We start from the raw sequence: 18,903 nt of genomic DNA on the forward strand, positions 1-18,903 counted from the left end.
GATTAATTGAAAAGTAATCGAAACCAAAATTCAGAAACTCTAACCGACCTTATTTTATCAAGCCAATTATTTAGGTTTTTAATCCTGTTAAAACTTTCCCTTTAAAGGAATAGTCTACCCTTTTGCCATATTAAACTATGTTATTACCTCAACTTGGACGAATTAATACATATCTATCTTTTTTCAATGCATGCACTGTACAGCGTGTCGTGAATGTGTAAGCATTTAGCCTAGACCCATTCATTCCTATTGTACCAAACAGGGAAGCCACCAAACACTTCCGTGTTTGCCCTATTTAAAGACTTTTACATGAGGAGTTATACCAGTAAGTATGGTGCCACTAAATAAAACTTTTTTTTGGTACCATACACTGTAAAAAAATTCCGTAGAAATTGCAGCTGGGTTGCCGGTAATTTACCGTAGATTTAAATTTATGTTTTTTACTGGCAATATTTTGTTCAAAGTTAAATGAACATTAAACATTTACAAGTCTTTGTCTTTACAGAGTAAATCTAAAAAAACAGCATCAAGCAAAACATTCTGGGAAACAAAATTTGAAGCAAAAAACAGAGAAAGGTTGATGATGATTTCTGATTCCCAGAATGCTTTGCATGAGGCTATTATTGTATAGTTTTATTCTGTAAAGATAAAGACTTGTTAATATTTAAAATGTATTTAACTTTTAACAAACTCTTGCCAGTTAATAACATAAATGTAAATCTACGGTAAATTACCGGCATCCCAGCTGCAATAACATTGTAATTTTTATGGATTTTTTTTACAGTGAAGGATTGAATGGGGCTAGGCTAAATGCTAACACATTCACAACGCGCTGTACAGTGCACGCATTGAAAAAAGATAGGTATGTATTAATTCGTCTAGGTGGAGGTAATAACATAGTTTAATATGGCAAAAGGGTAGACTATTCCTTTAAAACAAACTACCGAGTGTGAGGTTACGTGACACCCCCCCCCCCCCCCCCCCGTCCAGTCAGTGGCATAGATAGAGAAACATGGAGGAGAACTCAAACACGGTGTTAACTAAGCAGCAGGATCATCTAGTGCCAAAGAAAAATGAGGTACTTTTTTACAAGGACTCGAAAAATATGGAATGCGCGATCGGGGTTTTTACCCTACATCTGCACGGCGCATCAATGGTTTTGACATCAATTTGCAGTTAAATCTACCAATCTACCAACACATCTCACTCTGAACCGCGAGAAGACGCACCCTCGTGGGTTTATTAGACATTTCAGTAAGGATGCTCCAAACAGGATTTTTGCAGCCAATACAGAGTACCGATTTGTTGCATTTATGAACGGCTGATACCAATGCCGATACTGATTCTCCAAGCTGATTCTTCTTTATTTGGAACAACATGCGTCTCCTAACCACAACCTGTAAGTATGATTATTACATTGTGTTTATTTTCTAAAATGTCTAGTTTACTGTAATGTAATGTCTTATCAGTAAGCTGCGCTAACAACGCAGGTTGCAGTTAAACTGTGGCCCGGTTAGCTTAAGTTACACTTGCTTAAATGAGTGTAACAATGTTAATGTATGTTGTTGTTTTTTATAACTTGGACTAATGATGAATGATGTGTATTGATGTTGGCGTTTAAACTGTTAATATACTGTCAGGGAGTCACATTAGCAAGTGGCAAATGCATGTGCACTTGTGTTTACATTTTGGCTATGGCCCAATTAGCTACATACTTGCTTAAATCAGTGTAAAATGTTAGTGTCTGTCGTCGTTTTTATTGCTTGGATTAATGATGAATGTGTATTGATGTCCATAATGTCTTCTCAGTAAATCATGTTAGCACTAGGTCAATACATGTTGCACTATTGTTGGTCTGTGCCACTGATCTTTGGTCTGTGCGGAGACTGTGTCAATTGACCAATCAGAGCAGAGTAGGTTATTGAAAGGTGGGGTTTAGGCAGACCGAGTCTTTGAACGGCTTCACACGAATCGTTTGGTGATCTCTGAGAAATGGGGGAATTTTAAATTTATATTTTGAGAAAATTACAGTGTTTTTTGACCTTGCATGCATTTAAACCCGTTGTCCGGGACTTATAAACAGTGATAGCACGCTTAAAATTTGCATCTTACTGGCTCTTTAAATAAATGTTTTGTATTACTTATGTTTGGTATCTATGCGTTTCATTTTTGATGTCCTGAATGATAATATGCATTGTTTTGGAAACTCTTCTTCATATTAATATTATGAAACACTTTAACATTTTCACTTTAACATCTAGTTGAATTCCTTTCAGGACTCTCATCAGGATGAGGATGCGAAACTAGACGTTTTCAGTGTACCTCTATGTTTGTCTTTTAATTTACCAAGGGTGATCTGCATCAAGCTGGTTTTCTCTCTCATCAATCTTTTCAGCCAAACTACATCAGGACATTTTCTTTCAATGGGCAAGACATGCAAGTATCATACTTAGTCTTATTCTCTGATGCATCACGCATCAGTATCCCCTTTTAACTAAGGTGCATTCGCATTAAGTAAAGTTACTGATGGTTAGTTTAGGCTTTGATCTGCTGAATTACAAATATAACCATAACTTCATGGCTTATTCTTTAATTTATGCTCATAATATAGAGTCACTAATCATTGAAGGTGTCGCTAATAGCTCTTAAAGCAGTTGGATCCATTTTAGGATATTTATCTCCTTGGCCAAGAGAGCTTTATCTTAATACGGTCTGTGGTGTCTGACTAAACATTCGCTGGACGAGTGTTGGTCAGACACCCAAGACATATGCGAGATTCAAGATTTTCTCATAATTTATTTGATCCACATACTTATAATTGATCTAAATTGTAAGTACTTTACCTTTGTGCTTATGTTTGTTTCCCTTAATTGGGATGGTGGAGAATTTTTTTTAAATATTAATAATTAATATAATTAATTAATTATTAATTATCATAAGCCCCCCTTTAAAATCGCTACACCTTTGTTAGATTACTTGCAGTAATTAGGTATATTATTGTTTTAATAGAGAATCAAATAAATAAGCACAACACATATTTCTTCTGCAAAGAGAAATTTTATATGCCTTTTAGGGATGTTAACAAATCGATCTTCGATTAATTGTCGATAAGAATTAAATCAATAAAACTTAAAGAATGTCGAAAAAGCAAGCACGTGTGCAAAGCACATACAGCCGGTGAATAGAATGAAACCAGTTAAAACTAGCCATGATCACAATGTTGCTCAATGCCAAACACACACCTGGGCTTTTTAACATCATGCGAGACGAGGCTAGCTGCTGTGCTAACGCAACGAAATGGCATCCGCAGTGGATCTGATAGGGTCTGATACAGAAAATGGAAAATGCAAATACGTTTGGATATTGAAAACAAAGACCCTCTTCAGGGAAGCCTGCAAGATTGGCATAGCAATGCTGCTGTGCAGGGAAGGAGACCACAAGCTGTTTTTAATGAATAGATTAAAATGTTATTTTGTCATGGACTACTTTGAACTGATTTTCATGGGACTGCGCAAAGTGCCCATATGAGGCGGAGTTATACTGTGTCTATAGTAATTATATTTCATTACGAGATTAAATTGATGATTTTTATCAAAACACTCATTTTACAATCCAACTAGCATGTTATTTAGACAAAACAAAATCTTTTAATTCGCTTGAGGAGGCTCACGTTTTTATGCACACTTTTATGTAATTGGCTATGCCACTGTTGTAAAGGCTTATTGCAGTATTACACTTAACGATTATCCGATTGATTGATTGATTGATCTATCGTTAATTTTAACAATCATCGAATATGGGAAATTGCATAAATTGACATGCCTAATACATTTGTATGTTAAAAGCAACGGGTTGTAAAAATGCTCGCATTCAGTAGCCCTATGATGACAAAAGTAAACATAAACATCGGTTCATGAGATCAGCAAATTTAGCGAGTACCGATCCAAACATTTACTGTCATTATCAGCTGATACCGTTCGGAGCATTCCTTCATTGCAGAGATGAGAGATAGAGAGCGACCGGGAGAACTTCTAGCCTACATTAAGATGAGAATAAAGGTTTCAAACATTAGTAACCAGTTAAGAAAAACTGGATAGAAAACGAGAAACAGGTAAAGGATACAAGTATCCAATTGTTAAGTCATGACGTAAGGAATACCGTTTACAGCTCCAAGCCACCACATTTAAACAGCCATTTGTGAGCACCATTTATTCATAGCACACATTTAAGCAGACATTTTTTAAACTCATGTGTAAACTGCAGTCTCAGGCTCCCAGAATCAAAGAGAGCAATATATTAATAATTCAAAAATTCATGTCTGGTCATCTCGGATTTTGTTTACGGAGATAAAAATTAAGATTGGTGTTTTTGGTAGTTTTTCATTATGATACGGGTGTATTTTAGAGCCCGACCGATTTATCGTTTTGCCGATTTTATCGGCCGATATGAGCCTGTCGCAGATATATCTGTATCAGCGTATAAGCCGCAGATATGAAGCCGATATGAACATTCCTTACAGAAGCCATTAAATGCTTTTGAAAGATGTAAGTACTTGTTTGTCCAGCAGAGAGCGCCCTACTGGTTGCTAATGGTGACCCAGGTCACTCACTGTAGTGACACCAGCCAACCCCCCTTCACTTCAGTCAGTCCCTCAGTTCAGGTGGTGGCAGTCACGCGGTTTCTTCACAACATTTTACACCAGGTATTAAGACGCGCTTTGGTCGATTGGATTATAAGTTGGCGAGAAAGACACATTCCGGTTTATATTTGGTTTTTTTAATCCGTCTCTTTTGTCCACTTGCGTTGTTTAAAACGCAAGCAGAAGAAATGACGCGAGGCGGAGAAAGGACGCACTTTAACTGACGCGCAGTCTGTGAGAGTACAGCTGCTTGTGCTGTTACTGAACATGCTCATTTCAAAGCAATTGATTAAATAAGCTCGCGCAACTTTACACCTTCGTTAAATTAAAGAGGCGGAGAGAAGACGCTTTAGTTTTATAAAAGTTTTTATAAAAGTACCGGCAGAACACTGTGGGTTCGCGTCATAAAAACGTTGTGCAGTACATTAAACATAAGCCTACATCAGTATGTTGTCAGTAAAGCATTGTCGTCTTAACAGTAAGTTTCTAATTATGTTGGCTTGAGAAAGCCAACATACTGTTGTTGCACTTAAACTTATTATGTTGGCTTGACAAAGCCAACATACTGTTCTTCGATCTAAGCTTATTATTATTATTATTATTCTTCTGGTCCACACTTTTTCTAACTGTAACTCCTCCTAGAGCTTTCAAGCTACACCCACAAAACTTTACAAAACTTTTAAGACTGGTACGTAGATTTATGCTATATCTTTTCTAACTGATGGGACCTACCGAATTCCTAAACGGGGCGCTCAAACACCCCAAATTTTCCATTGACTTAACATTGCGGCAAACTTTGACGGGTCATAGCTGCAAGCGAGAAATTTGTAGAAACTTGTGGGTTACCACATTTGAAGAGGCTGACAGGCACTGTGAGAACATACCTCACATTGGGGTGTAAGTTTCACCCCTGGGGTGTAAGAGGCACCCAAATTTCCCCATTGACTTATAATGGGGCAAGGAACATGCCCATATAAGGGAATAAAAGCGTCCCAGATGGAATATATTCACTTTAGAGTGTCGTAGAGACATGGGGGTGGACTCATTTTACTCAGGCATCCAATCAGTCTCTAGGGATCATCTCATAGCTATTAAGCCACGCCCCTCGCAACCATTTTTGGGCACCCTAGCAACATATCCCATAGACTGACATTATAAAATGCCCAGATGGATATCTTTGCAGCACAGTGTCACAGAGACATGGGGGTGGGCTCATTTTACTCAGGCATCCAATCAGTCTCAGAGGATTTTTATTGAGGTATTAAGCCACGCCCCTAGCAACCAAATATGAGCACCCTAGCAACATAATAAACAAAGCCTTATATCTCTGGATCCGAACATCATATAGACATGGGGGTTGGGTCTTTTGGTCATGTTAGCCTTATGCTAGCTCCATGCTAAGTCATGTTGGCTTCATGCTAGTTTCGTGCTAGCTTTATGCTAATTTCATAATAAATCTTGCTAACTTCATGCTAATCATGTTAGCATTATGGTAGCTTCATACTAATTCATGTTAGCATCATGTTAGCTTCATGTTAATTCATGTTAGCGTCATGCTAGCTTCATGCTAATTCATGTTAGCTTCGTGCTAGCTTCATGTTAATTCATGTTAGCGTCATGCTAGCTTCATGCTAATTCATGTTAGCTTCGTGCTAGCTTCATGCTAATTCATGTTAGCGTCGTGCTAGCTTCATGCTAATTCATGTTAGCTTCGTGCTAGCTTCATGCTAATTCATGTTAGCATCGTGCTAGCTTCATGCTAATTCATGTTAGCTTCGTGCTAGCTTGATGCTAATTCATGTTAGCTTCGTGCTAGCTTCATGCTAATTCATGCTAGCATCGTGCTAGCTTCATGCTAATTCATGTTAGCATCGTGCTAGCTTCATGCTAATTCATGTTAGCGTCGTGCTAGCTTCATGCTAATTCATGTTAGCATCGTGCTAGCTTCATTCTAATTCATGTTAACGTCGTGCTAGCTTCATGCTAATTCATGTTAGCGTCGTGCTAGCTTCATGCTAATTCATGTTAGCGTCGTGCTAGCTTCATGCTAATTCATGTTAGCGTCGTGCTAGCTTCATGCTAATTCATGTTAGCGTCGTGCTAGCTTCATGCTAATTCATGTTAGCGTCGTGCTAGCTTCATGCTAATTCATGTTAGCGTCGTGCTAGCTTCATGCTAATTCATGTTAGCGTCGTGCTAGCTTCATGCTAATACATGTTAGCGTCGTGCTAGCTTCATGCTAATTCATGTTAGCATCGTGCTAGCTTCATGCTAATTCATGTTAGCGTCGTGCTAGCTTCATGCTAATTCATGTTAGCATCATGTTAGCTTCATGCTAATCATGCTAGCATCATGCTAGCTTCATGCTAATCATGTTAGCATCATGCTAGCTTCATGCTAATTCATGTTAGCATCATGCTAGCTTCATGCTAATTCATGTTAGCATCATGCTAGCTTCATGCTAATTCATGTTAGCATCATGCTAGCTTCATGCTAATTCATATTAGCATCATGCTAGCTTCATGCTAATTCATGTTAGCATCATGCTAGCTTCATGCTAATTCATGTTAGCATCATGCTAGCTTCATGCTAATTCATGTTAGCATCATGCTAGCTTCATGCTTATTCATGTTAGCATCATGCTAGCTTCATGCTAATTCATATTAGCATCATGCTAGCTTCATGCTAATTCATGTTAGCATCATGCTAGCTTCATGCTAATTCATATTAGCATCATGCTAGCTTCATGCTAATTCATGTTAGCATCATGCTAGCTTCATGCTAATTCATGTTAGCACAATGCTAATTCGTGTTAGCATCATGCTAGCTTCATGCTAATTCCTGTTAGCATCATGCTAGCTTCATGCTAATTCATGTTAGCATCATGCTAGCTTCATGCTAATTTATGTTAGCATCACACTAGCTTCATGCTAATTCATGTTAGCATCATGTTAGCTTCATGCTAATTCATGTTACCATCATGCTAGCTTCATGCTAATTCATGTTAGCATCATGCTAGCTTCATGCTAATTCATGTTAGCACAATGCTAATTCATGTTAGCATTATGCTAGCTTCATGATAATTCATGTTAGCATCATGCTAGCTTCATGCTAATTCATGTTAGCATCATGCTAGCTTCATGCTAATTCATGTTAGCATCATTCTAGCTTCATGCTTATTCATGTTAGCATCATGCTAGCTTCATGCTAATTCATGTTAGCATCATGCTAGCTTCATGCTAATTCATGTTAGCATCATGCTAGCTTCATGCTAATTCATGTTAGCATCATGCTAACTTAGTGCTAAACATGCTAACATGGTAACTTTTGGTATCATGTTTACGGAAAGTTATAATACTAAACTAAACTTGTTTTAAATTTCTCTCAATCTGTTTTAAACGTTCAGGCTAGGCTTTGTCAAGCCAACATAAAGTTTGTCTTCAAACTTTTCTATCTAGTTATTATTATTATTATTATTATTCTTTTTCTTCTGAGACTAAAATTTCTAACTCTAACTCGTCCTAGAGCTTTCAAGCTACAGCCATCAAACTTTGGACAGACTTTCGGTCTGATCTGACGAGGTGTGCTATATCTTTTCTAACTGATGGGACCTTCCGAATTCCTAAACGGGGCGCTGAAACACCCCAAAATTTCCATTGACTTAACATTGAGACAAACTTTGACGGGTCAAAGCTGCGAGTGAGAAACTTGTAGAAACTTGTGGCTTACCACATTTAAGGAGGCTGACAGGCTGTGTAAGAACATACCTCACAATGGGGTGTAAGCTGTACCCCTGGGGTGTAAGAGGCCCCCAAATTTTCCCATTGACTTATAATGGGGCAGGAAACATGCCCATAAAAGGGAAAAAAAGCGTCCCAGATGGAATATCTTCACTTTAGAGTGTCTTAGAGACATGGGGGTGGGCTCATTTTACTCAAGCATCCAATCAGTCTCTTAGGATCACCCCTGAGATATTAAGCCACGCCCCTAGCAACAATTTTGGGTACCCTAGCAACATCTCCCATAGACTACCATTATAAAAAGCCCAGATGGATATCTTTGCACCAGAGTGTCATAGAGACATAGGGGTGGGCTCATTTTACTCAGGCATCCAATCAGTCTCTTAGGATTCTTATTGAGGTATTAAGCCACGCCCCTAGCAACAAAATATGAAGACCCTAGCAACATAATAAACAAAGCCTTATATCTCTGGATCTGAACATCGTAGAGACACAGGGGTTGGACCGTTTTTCTTGTGGCTTGAAGTGTAATCATTATGGGATGCCAATTTTTTCCCTAGCAACCAAACTTAGTACCCTAGCAACGGAATAAACAAAGCCTTATATCTCCGCTTCAGAACATCATAGAGACACGGGGGTTGGACCGTTTTACTTGTGGCTTGAAGTGTGATCATTATGGGATGCCAATTTTCTCCCTAGCAACCAAACTTAGTACCCTAGCAACGGAATAAACAAAGCCTTATATCTCCGCATCAGAACATCATAGAGACACGGGGGTTGGACCGTTTAACTTGTGGCTTGAAGGGTGATCATTATGGGATGCCAATTTTCTCCCTAGCAACCAAACTTAGTACCCTAGCAACGCAATAAATGTTAGCTTCATGCTAGCTTCTTGCTAATCATGCTAGCTTCATGCTAGCTTCATGCTAATCATGGTAACATCATGCTAGCTACATGCTTATCATGCTAACTTCATGCTAGCTTCATGCTAATCATGCTAACTTCATGCTAGCTTCATGCTAATCATGCTAACATCATGCTAGCTTCATGCTAATCATGCTAGCATCATGCTAGCTTCATGCTAATCATACTAGCATCATGCTAGCTTCATGCTAACTTCATGCTAATCATGCTAGCTTCATGCTAGCTTCATGCTAATCATGCTAACATCATGCTAGCTTCATGCTAATCATGCTAGCATCATGCTAGCTTCATGCTAATCATGCTAGCATCATGCTAGCTTCATGCTAATCATGCTAGCATCATGCTAGCTTCATGCTAATCATGCTAGCATCATGCTAGCTTCATGCAAATCATGCTAACATCATGCTAGCTTCATGCTAATCATGCTAGCATCATGCTAGCTTCATGCTAATCATGCTAGCATCATGCTAGCTTCATGCTAATCATGCTAGCATCATGCTAGCTTCATGCTAATCATGCTAGCATCATGCTAGCTTCATGCTAATCATGCTAGCATCATGCTAGCTTCATGCTAATCATGCTAACATCATGTTAGCATCATACTAGCTTCATGCTAATCATGCTAGCTTCATGCTAATCATGCTAGCATCATGCTAGCTTCATGCTAATCATGCTAGCATCATGCTAGCTTCATGCTAGCATCATGCTAGCTTCATGCTTATCATGCTAGCTTCATGCTAATCATGCTAGCATCAAGCTAGCTTCATTCTAATCATGCTAGCATCATGCTAGCTTCATGCTAATCATGCTAACATCATGCTAGCTTCATGGTAAATCATGCTACCTTCATACTTAAACATACTAACAGCCAGATAGCCTACCAAACTAAACTTATGTCAAACCGTTTTAAACGTTCAGGCTACGCTTTCTCAAGCCAACATAAAGTTTGTCTTCAAACTTTACTATCTAGTTAATTTGTGAAGTACATAACTTACTGTAAAGCAAATAAACAATGACTTTATAAGTTTCCATTTTCAAAATAAGCCCAATATAACATTATTCTCTTCAAAACTGACAATCATTTAAGTTATATGTATTTTGTTTTGTTTGTGTTTTAAAGTTATTTATAATTAGTCAAGTTTACTGTTTTGTGCACTTATATCAGAATCATTTTGGATAATAAAGTTTATTGTTAACTTGTAAAACACACCTGCCTATATTAATTAACTCTTTGTCATGTCATTTTAAGTGTTTGATCACCACATTTGTGAGTGATCATTGCAAAAAAAGTATTTATATATAGTATATTCTGTTAATGTATATAGTGTATTATATGTACAGTAGCCTGCTGTAGTATAATATACTGTAGTATATGTGTACTGTACTATAATATACACATAAAGAATATCGGCCGATATATCGTTATCGGTGTTTTTTTACCCCCCCTTATATCTGTATCGGCCCCAAAAAATGCATATCGGTCGGGCTCTAGTGTATTTATTGTTATTTCTCTATGTCATCTGTGAGCACTTGGACCCAGAAGCGGTGCATGGCGCCAGACTTAACAATCGAATATTGCCCTGCTAATCATCACATTACAATATGATATCTGATTATTTGTTCAATAAGTTCCTATTCTGAAGTTTAATCAATTGTGCATAATGACATGTGCAGGAACTGCATATAGTTAAGTCTATTTCTTTCTTTCAGTAATGCATTTTGGGAAAAATGTGAATAATTGCATTGCAGGCTGATTTAAGGTGTGCCCTAAATTTTCTGCTTGCAATCCTTACATTTTCCAATCTTGTAAGTAAACTATGAGGCTGTCACGGCCACCTGTCACTGCGCTGCAGTACGCGTTAGACGCTTGCGGTGCGTTAGAAGACTTACACCGATCCCTGGCCAGGACCGAGATCGGTGCTGCTGCGAACTTTGAACTGCCTCGTAGCCGTACTTTTGTGATGATTGCTTAGAATAAACATATTTTGAAACAAACTTCCTTGCTTCCTCCTTCATCGTTTCTCCCTACTAAGAGCATAACATAAGCAAAAAAATTATAATAATAATGGTTTAGTAATTGTAGTCAATCTCAAATGTTAAATTATCCAAGGTTTTGATTTTAGAGTAATTCATCCAGCCCTACTTTGAACTATTGAAGAAACTCCTAAAAAGCTTTAAAAAATTTAATTTCCCTGACTTTGAAATGTGGAATACTATAAACAATTTAACTTTGTCAAAAAACTGATGAAGAATTAATATTTTCAGTGTGGAAATATATTTTACTTTAAAGAGTAACTAAACCCTAAACCAACTTTTTTTTTAGTTAATGTCTGTAATCTGTAAGAATGGGGCTTTATTGGTGCCGTTTATTGATTTGAGTAACTTTTTTGATATTTTGGTATAAAGTTTTTTTAATGCTACAATATATGGTGTAAAAAAGTCTGAGTGCTGCCCTCTTTAGGTTGAACGGTGGCTACTGCAGATGAATATTTCTGATGAATGTTGTGGATGTAAGCAGTACGACCCTACGTAAGCAGGTTCAAGTTCACCACGCCCTTGTTAAGATCTCACCACACACTTGGTACGAGCTCAGTTCGTCCCCTCTATCTCTGTTGGGGTCTGCCCACTTTTCTTGCATTTTTCAAATATTGCCAGTGGGTGGAGTCAGGCTCTGACCAGGGGTTTAGTTACTTTTAAAATGTACAGAAGAGAGGCTTAACATAAATGAAGTAATGAGAACTAGTTTCATAGAAAGTTAATGTTTTGTCAACAAACAATTATCTAGTTTCTACCTGTTCCAGGGTCCATGAGGCATGAGAACCTGTGATGTCATAACCTCCTGGAAGCACCTTGTGGAAGGTATATCTGTCAAAAAAACAAGAGAGCAAAATTATAACTTACACAACCACACCAGGTAACACTTCTTAGTAAATCAAATTAAACTCTACTCACTGGCCTGATGCAGTTGTGAGGACTTTCTGAAGAACATCATCATCTCCTGATTTTCTTAAGCTAATTTCAACTCCTGCAGGGCCCAACAAATGCCCCTTACTCAAGACCTAAACCAGCATGAAAAGGAGATTTTAACATACACTGAAATACAAAGTCAGATGTATAAAATTGCTTTTTAACTTACAGTTCCCAAGACTGAAAACCCTGTAAACAAGAAATTGATGTCTTGTTCTTTAGTGCAGATGTCATTAATTCCATCAATGTGTAGGTCAACCGCTGTTGGCTCTGTTTACAGACAACATATAAAAAACATGTAATTTAATTGTTTTTTGTTTAAACTCATGATAAAACCACCATCTGAGATCAAATAATTCCTTACCAAAGCTCCATCCTGACGGTGGTTCTATTTTTAAAACAAAATCACCCTGTAAAAGACAACAGGCGCTTGTTAACAAACAGGCTTGTTGGTAACATTTTTTATAGAATTTATTTAGAGTTGTTCCTATTTTAGTCTAATAACAATATGTGATGAGCTAATTTATCCATATAATGGATAATATTTAACAAATTATATGAAGCTACTGGAATGACTGTTAAATCTCTCTCTTCATGACAAAAAAAAACTAATTCTACAAGACATCTGACAATTTTACTAGACGAACAATCTCCTCCTGTGAGATCCAGTACCTTGTCATAGAGTGGGATCATGAAGTAACCATTGATAGGTGCACAGTCAGTTTGGTATTTCAGAGAGCCCTGCTTAGTGTACAACTTTATCTGCAATAGAGAAAATATTAGTACATACATACATGATTTTATGTCAGTTAGTAATATTGTTTTTCATTACTTCTCGATCATTTCTCCCTTACATATCTCAGTTTATCCTCATAACATGTAACTTACTGTAATATATAAATCGGCCACATAAATGAAACGAAGCGTTTCCTAATACTATTAACTCCTTGGCTTTATAGTCTGACTGTAAGTCCATGAACACATGACTTGTGTGTTGTAACGATGATAATTAGCCGGGATCTGACATCATGTTAAACATGCTTAGTTAAATGATACGTTTCTGACACTGGTTGACAGTTATCAACATATGCGTTTGCAGATAAAGTATAAGTACAATATTAGTACAATATCAGTGCATCTGCAGCTCCGGATTGGTCGGGTTAGCAAGCTAGTCATTTGTAATCACCAGATTCGTTTTCTTACCTCAATAAGTGAAAAATTAATGTCCACATCTGACTTTACGAAACCCCCACATGCAACCAAAATTTCATCGGCACCACATACAAATACTACATGCCAAAAAGACAAAATAAGAATCGATAACTCCCCAATTCGTCCCATCGTGCTGCACTTGGCTAAAGACGACGTACAGTGCATATGACGCAAAAGAGCTCAGCCAATCATTCATCTTCTTCTTCCATTGACTTTCAATGGCGGATGGCAAACCAACTTTGATGCATTTACCGCCACCAACTGGACTGGAGTGTATATATTAAATATTAAATATATATTTTTAAAAGGTTTATAATAGCACCATAGATAATACTTTTTTCGGCATGGACATTCAAGAGACACATCAAATTAACCCTCAACTGGTCATTGGGGTCTATGACCCCAATCAACATTTCATTAGTTAAAAAAGTGGTTCCCTTCATCTCAGAGAAATAACATTTTGTGACTTTTCCTACATTATCTATCTATCTATACACACACACGCACGCACGCACGCACGCACGCACACACACACACACACACACACACACACACACTGGTTTCCATGTTTTGTGGGTACATTCCATGTAATGCATTTTATACTGTACAAACTATTCCCTTCCCCTAACCCATTGATTTATAAGCTTGTTTTCTCATGGGGACCTCAAAATGTCCACACAAGGTCACAAAAAAAATTGTATTTATATCTTTGTGGGGACAATTGCTCCACAACGTGATAATTACCAGGTACACACACACATACTTATCTACATTACAAAAAGGGGACTATCACCGAACACTGACCAAGAGGGGACTATGGTGTTTCTGATCATTTTGTACACACAAATATTACATAGAAAAATGTATTTTGTTATGACCTTCAGTCATTTGTTTGATTTCTGTGCTGCCCTCTTGTGTCTTCTCTCTATATTTGACATTTGTTTCAGAAAGGCGGTTCTTGGAGATAATGTGATGGAGGCTGTGATTGGTCATTAGCTGTGTCCCAATTCAAGGGCTGCAACCTTATGAGCATTCGACCTTAAAAGATGAGCACTCGGTCTTTCGAGGTGGAAGCCTCAGAAGTTCGCGAAGAGAACTGAAATGAGACGGTCTAACCTTCGGAGGACCCATAATTAGCGTCACCTGCTGCACGCGCCCACATGCACGTTTCTGACTTATTAAAATAAATATGACATAAGAAAAATTATTAATTTATTTTAGAAATATGACACGTTGATGTATATTAAACTATTCAACAGTATACCAAATTAATCAACCTTATAAATATACGCAACATAAAAAGATTATTATTAACACAAAACATAACTTATAATAATAAAACAGTGACAAGAAAAAAATGTTTTCTGATAAATACACTTTTATTTAATAAAGGTTTTAATTGTTTATTTTAGAATATCCACCCATTATATGCAGCCGTTGCAGACGCGCAATGACTCTTGGGATATCCTCGGCTGTTAAGGATCCATTCGTTCTATCCTTAAAAGCGCGGAGAAATGAGGACGCATTTTGAGGCTTCATTCTAAGCATCCTTTGAAATGGGACGGCCTTACTGGCCTTAAGTCGCGCTGCTGTGACGCAATCGGTCTTAAAATACGTCCTTAGAAGGTCGCAGCCCTTGAATTGGGACACAGCTATTATCTACACCTGTTCCAGATAAAAGGACTGCCTGGATCTAGTGATGGCCAAATGAAGCGTTTCGAAGCAAATGGTTCATTACTCGAAGCTTCATTCAAACAGAAAATGCACACCACCATCTGCTGGTGAAGTAAATGTAATGCAACAAAGCTGACAATGCGATTAGGCTAATGTACCCGCCCCATTTTAGCTGTCAGAGCTTTGACACTGTGTTCATATTTCAAACCCTAAATAAAACCTTGAGCCTGAGATGTGTTTGTGTGTGAATATTTAGCTGTAGAATACAGCACTCTACAACTTACTAACTGGACATTTATGTATTTAAAAAGGTATTTAATTATAATGTGGCAGAGGGCAACTGGACAGGGCTTGGACAATGTGGAGGAGGGTATTCATTAAATGTTGTGGTTTTTATTCAGAAATGTAGTTTTATATTAATTATAATATATTTTTATATTTTTTAATAATTTTATAATATAGCATAATAGGCTATACATTTGGTGATGTGGGCGATTTCTTTCTTTTTCAACAAATTCACAAGCTTTGGAGAATATCCTCTCGCATGAAACATGATGCTGGAGTACACAAATTTTTTTAGAAAGCTTTTCTATGGTTTGGGTTCACTTGCGTGAAAAATAAAGCCGCCAAGTTTCAAACCTGTCAACGCCGGATTGGGCTATCAAAGCAGTCTGTGGTTCACTAGAGAAATGAACCAGTGTGTTTGCTTCAGACGTCGTATTTCACGTGACTAGTGACGTAACGATACAAGCTCCGAAACAGTAGCTAAGTTTCCATCCACTTGTCAATCGAATTATCTGAAGTTCGGTAAAAAAACTTATGCGAATAAAGCGGGTGAAAGTGTGTTTCCATCCAACGGCTTTAAAGCGAATAAAAACCTGTACGTAATGACGTCACATGCTGTTTTGCGATCAAATTGGTATATCGAATTGATTTGAGACATTTGAAGGTGTTTCCATTCATTTTCACACTGAATCGCACAATATTCAAGCAAACATTTGCGAACAAAGTTTTGCTAGACAAAATGGATTGCGCCATACAAGTTATAACTGCTTATGTGCCAGCTGAGCTGATAGCGACATATCAAGCTATAATAATAAGAAAATGACGTTAACATCAAATTGCTATGATGATGCAGATGCATGTAAATGCCCGACGACAACGGAGGCATTAACGTGAAATGATAGTCCGGATCAATGCTTAACGTAAATGAGAACGACAAATATCTTTCCTGAGCTGTTAATATTGGAAGCCAATGAAACTACGAGGGTTCTTTGGCCGAGGATCCATCTCATCAAGGTCGAATTTGCTTTTATTTTCCCTCCGGCACCGTTGCGAGATAACTCTCTTTTTTTGAAACACATAGCGCTGTTTGAGCACCTTACATTTACTCCGGAGGACGTTCCACGTCTTGTCATAACCATTGTTGGACATTTCCTTTGCGAGTTCCTAATAAATTATGGCATTTCTTAGATTTTTGCTATCTAAAATAGAGCTGTAATCGTGCCTTAAAAGTTAGGCCTGAAATAACCGGAGCCCGACAGAATGCAGCCCGAACCCGAAAGCACATTTAGATTGACAGCTTTTTAAAAGCCCGAACCCGTTTACAGCCAGATATTATTTCAATGTGCGCACGCAAACAGCTTTTATCAAGAATGAGTAATTTACACATGTTTTAACATTATATATTAATGACTAACTGGGCTACACGTCACTTGGAAGTTGAAACAAAGAAAAAAAATAAGTCATCTGTATTCTGTAACATCGTAACATCTCGTTCTAAATAGGCATATGCAATAAATTATAAATAGGCCAACATGCCAATAAAAACAATAATTTCTTAACGAATTAAATTAAGATAATACATTCTGAATAAGATGGTTATTTGAGAATAACGAAATTAAGATAAAGGTTGGGATTTGCTTCGGCATGCCAACATTAGTCTATATCCTCTGTCTAAATTATGTATGTAGTTAAACATTAAAAAACCTTTACTCACCAAGATTAGGCTACATTTTTGTTGAGGAAATTATTAAATCCACTGTAAATGGCTTCAGCGTGGTCCTGCGCTTACTGATAGGGCATCCAGCGGCATTGAACTTGACCGCTCATTTACCGTGCAAAGGCGGAGCACGAGCCCGTTGAAAATGTTAGAAATGAAGCCCGAATCCGACCGAACCCGTCGGGTTCGGGCAAAGATTTTACCCCATCTGAGATCTTCAGCTCTAAAATAGCCGTTATTTTCTCTGGTAAATTAAATTTTAAATGAATCTCGTCTCGTCGTGTGTCCACTTACATCTGACTTTGTTGACACACGCCATGTGTGCCACCAGAGCGGACCTAAAGCTTTTTCTTCTTTGTTTTGTGTGTGGGTTACAACCATAAAATGACCTAAACCTTAATCGCAAATCATTATTTATTCGGCAAATAACGTTTCCATCAGCGTTTATCGCATAAGCCATATATCGATCAAGATAAAATCCGATGAGATCGAACGTATTTCTTTTGAGTCGATATTCATGAAATTCAATCGAATTTTACTGTTTCCATAAGGCATTTTTCATTCGATATCACTTAATTCGGATAAAAACATGTGGATGGAAACATGGCTAGTGGTTCATTGCAAGGACTTTTCGAGTCTGAAGCAAGCATCGAAGCTTCGGTGTCAAACGTAACATCACTACCTGGATCACTGATTGAGGGAGGCCTTCGCTGCCATTGTGATTACTTTACTTGTGCTGTGCTTGTGTATTAGTCTTTCTTATATCCTCCAAGTATTGATCAAAATTTGTTAATTGTTGAAAGTCATAGCAGAGAGAAAGTATTGTAAGTTTATGTTCAGAGTGTGTTGAGCCTGTGATTTTATTTTGTTTATTATTGGATAGATTTGTTTGTGCTTGACCCATGCCTGATATCTGACTACAATTACAGATTCTGATTTTGACTTGTTAGCCAGATAAATTTTATTCACTTTCATCAAATTTTCACCAACATATTGTGACAAGGTAGCCTATGTAGGGGGGTCGACGCCATTTATTTTGAATCTTTGTTATATTGTTTATTTGAGAGGGAGTTAGGTAAGTAATGCTTGTAGGCTACTTTATTTTCTTTCATTTTGGTTTAAGTAAGTAAGAGGTATTTTGAAGATTGTTTTGTTTATTATTTTGGCCTTGTCCTTCCCTGAAGCCTAAATCCTTGTCTATTAGTGAATAAAGAAATTTTGTATATTGTAATCTCTCCGTATTATCTCATTTGCCCGTTCTGATGCAATTGACCCAGACGGTCATAACCATTTTAATGCCTATTTTCATAATATAACTTTAAATGTCCTTTTTTTTTATTTGCCAAGTGGGGACCTGTAAACCTCGCTGATGTATTCCTATCCAACAGGGGAGCTCTGTACCCTGTAATGGATCTCTATTGGGATTACACTAGTCCTAAACTAAAATAAATCTAAGAGCTGTCCAAATTGAAAATAACTTGCGCTGACATATATTTATTACACCAGAGGCAGTGCCCTGTGTTGCCCCAAAATGCACGCAAATGCAAGTTTTTAGTAAGGCATATTTGTTAAAACTAGTTATATTTCCTAATTAAACTAAGGTCTTGTCCAGGCTTAAGCTAATTCCTGTCTGGGAAACCACCCCTATGTGTAAAAACTTTGGAGCAGTTTCCCACAGGTTTTAGATTAATCCAGGACTAGGGCTTATTTAAGTTAAGACATTTAAGTGTGCATCCTGAGACATA

General features: G+C 37.5%; 1 protein-coding gene across 1 annotated transcript in view; it reads right to left on the reverse strand.

Annotated features, from left to right (window-relative positions):
• Window positions 1-13,664, reverse strand: part of nomo (nodal modulator) — a 40,859-nt gene extending 27,195 nt beyond the window's left edge. The window contains exons 1-6 of the mRNA XM_065240003.1: window positions 13,474-13,664; window positions 12,943-13,032; window positions 12,635-12,680; window positions 12,440-12,540; window positions 12,256-12,362; window positions 12,096-12,168 (exon numbers count right to left, since the gene is read on the reverse strand). Coding sequence (XP_065096075.1) covers window positions 12,096-12,168; window positions 12,256-12,362; window positions 12,440-12,540; window positions 12,635-12,680; window positions 12,943-13,032; window positions 13,474-13,647 — 591 coding nt within the window. The 5' untranslated portion in view covers window positions 13,648-13,664. The remainder of the gene's footprint in view (window positions 1-12,095; window positions 12,169-12,255; window positions 12,363-12,439; window positions 12,541-12,634; window positions 12,681-12,942; window positions 13,033-13,473) is intronic.
• Window positions 13,665-18,903: the final 5,239 nt, after the last annotated feature.

The sequence above is a fragment of the Paramisgurnus dabryanus genome, chromosome 7 (genome assembly GCF_030506205.2).
Source record: "Paramisgurnus dabryanus chromosome 7, PD_genome_1.1, whole genome shotgun sequence".
Taxonomy (NCBI): domain Eukaryota; kingdom Metazoa; phylum Chordata; class Actinopteri; order Cypriniformes; family Cobitidae; genus Paramisgurnus; species Paramisgurnus dabryanus.